Source organism: Aplysia californica, unplaced genomic scaffold (assembly GCF_000002075.1).
Source record: "Aplysia californica isolate F4 #8 unplaced genomic scaffold, AplCal3.0 scaffold00400, whole genome shotgun sequence".
Classification (NCBI taxonomy): Eukaryota; Metazoa; Mollusca; class Gastropoda; order Aplysiida; family Aplysiidae; genus Aplysia; species Aplysia californica.
The window spans coordinates 601,716-603,837 of record NW_004797670.1 but is presented as its reverse complement, the minus strand read 5'-3'; the positions used below and the strand labels follow the sequence as shown (position 1 = coordinate 603,837).

The 2,122-nt window shown below is 37.9% G+C and overlaps 1 protein-coding gene across 1 annotated transcript in view; it reads left to right on the top strand.

Annotated features, from left to right (window-relative positions):
• Positions 1–335: 335 nt before the first annotated feature.
• LOC101863120 (lactosylceramide 1,3-N-acetyl-beta-D-glucosaminyltransferase) overlaps positions 336–2,122 on the top strand; it is an 11,365-nt gene continuing 9,578 nt past the window's right edge. The window contains exon 1 of the mRNA XM_005103999.1: positions 336–402. Within this exon, the coding sequence (XP_005104056.1) occupies positions 387–402 (16 nt within the window). The 5' untranslated portion in view covers positions 336–386. The remainder of the gene's footprint in view (positions 403–2,122) is intronic.

The following is a 2,122-nucleotide window of genomic DNA, read 5'->3' as shown; positions in this document are numbered from 1 at the left end:
GCGGTGGGACGAAAGTGAACGAGCTATTTAATTGTTATCTAGACCATAGTCGGACTATGATAAACCGTTTCAGTAAGAAATGAACAAAAGAACAAATTTCCATACAGGATTGTTATTGTTTGCACTTCGTTCAAAGGCGAGCTGTGGCTAAGTCCACTCACCTTTAAAAAATAGTTTAAAAAGTGTTTTCCAGATCAAAATACCAACGATTCTTTCTTATCTACTGAACTAAGATAGTGCTCCCGGGAATCGACTAAGCAGGAACTTAAAAAATGGTATCGAGTACGTGGAGGTAACGATTGTTGCCCAGTCCTCGTGTGTTATACTGCAGATAGGTCTCCTCGCCTCGTTGCTTGTACGTGTGGTGGTTGATTTCTCGGAGAAGGATGAATCGCATGTCAGGTGTGTTCATGTTTTTATACTCTAACTCCTAGCAGCATTAACTATTTGAAGACGTTACGGATACACTTTGCCACCTTTTAAATTACACAGTTCTATCTGCTCAGTACCTAGATCTAGACCTAAAATTTAGTTTCACATGTCACGCTTTTCCGAATGCAATTCTTTGAATATCTCGATCACGACTCCGAATAATATTATGATTTTGATAGAGGCGATAGAACATTAATGTTTGGTTTCTGACTTCATGATCTTAGTAATTACGAACGGCCAGAAATGTCAGATAGAAGTTAATAGTAATTCTAAGGTAGCGAGATTCCCGATCAGCAGCAAACCAAAAGAGTGCTGTATATTTCGAACCATAGACTAGTAGGTCTAGAAATCTATGCCTGTTGTTGTCTGGCCTTTGAAGTTTTAGATAAAGAAAACACATGAATAAAGTTTGTATGTAAAATGAAGGATATTCATAAAGATGACTTACTTTTTACAGTACTCCAAAGCAGTGCGTGTTCAGTTAGTTAACAGTAAGTTTAGAAGGCGGATCTCTCACGCATTAGATCTCTTGTTTGATCATGGTTTTTTAAAAAAAATCCCAAAAACTCCGTGCTAGATCTTTTAGACGACGGCTCTATAAGCACTAAATAATGTAATATATCATGGTAAGAACTTTAATTTGCTCTCGTTTGTTGATTGTAAAGGCTTGTGGAAATTTACAATTTCTTGTACACCTTTGTGTTTGTTTTCTCTTACCATTTCTTAAATCTTCAAAAAGGCGATATATTATTATGACGCATACGACATATTAAAGTTAAAACTTCAACGTGTTATCTTTCATGCTTTGGTTTCAAATCTGCATACATGTTTGCTAATGTTTTACACTCCTGTCGATACAATTTTTGCTTGTTAAGAAGGTCTCATTCTTTGCTCACTCATATCCACAGTTTTGGGCTGCTATCGTTACATTTAGATCTATTTAAGGTAATTAATTTTGTTACTTATTTTCTTTTGCCCTTATTTCATTCCCTTTTTAACAAATTTTCTATAGATCTATTGGAGTTACCTAACTATTACTACTCGTCTTTCAAGTACAGATAAAGTAATGTAAAATTGTCGAAACGTGCAGAAGCTAACACTTAACCGCATGGACCTCGAAAACTAGGCTAACGTGTGTCACAAACGCCATCGTGAAAGCTCGGAGATAATGGTATGTGCGTCTTCTAACCCCAGTTAGACAGTGTTGTGAGAGATTATATTTTGTTCTACATCTCTTATGCCTCCGTTTTAGTAAGCGTCATAAGTGCCGAAGACTGGAGGTGTAATTAGAGAGTAACAATAAACACAAAACAGAAGAGGGAAAGATGAGGACGATATATGTTTTAGTTTTAGAAGAGGTTTTACGAACCTCTCTACTGTATAAGGTCATATGAGCGCCAAAGGGTGGATGTTAACAGAGAAGTCTTTACGGGGAACCTGGCTTACTCTGCTCACCTCTCTAGCTTCAACAGCACAAGGTCTGCTTCGACTATCAAGGCTCCCCGGAAATAGCGGGTCACAAGAGTATGACAAACATACAAAAGAAGTAGATGAAAAATGACGATAGTAAGCAATTCTACTGTGCATAAGAACAAAGTAATGCCCCCCCCCCTCTTTGGGAATGACCTAAAGACACTTTAGTCATTGGCACCGCCCTTGGTGGGGTGGGGGTGGGGGTGGATAGATGTTT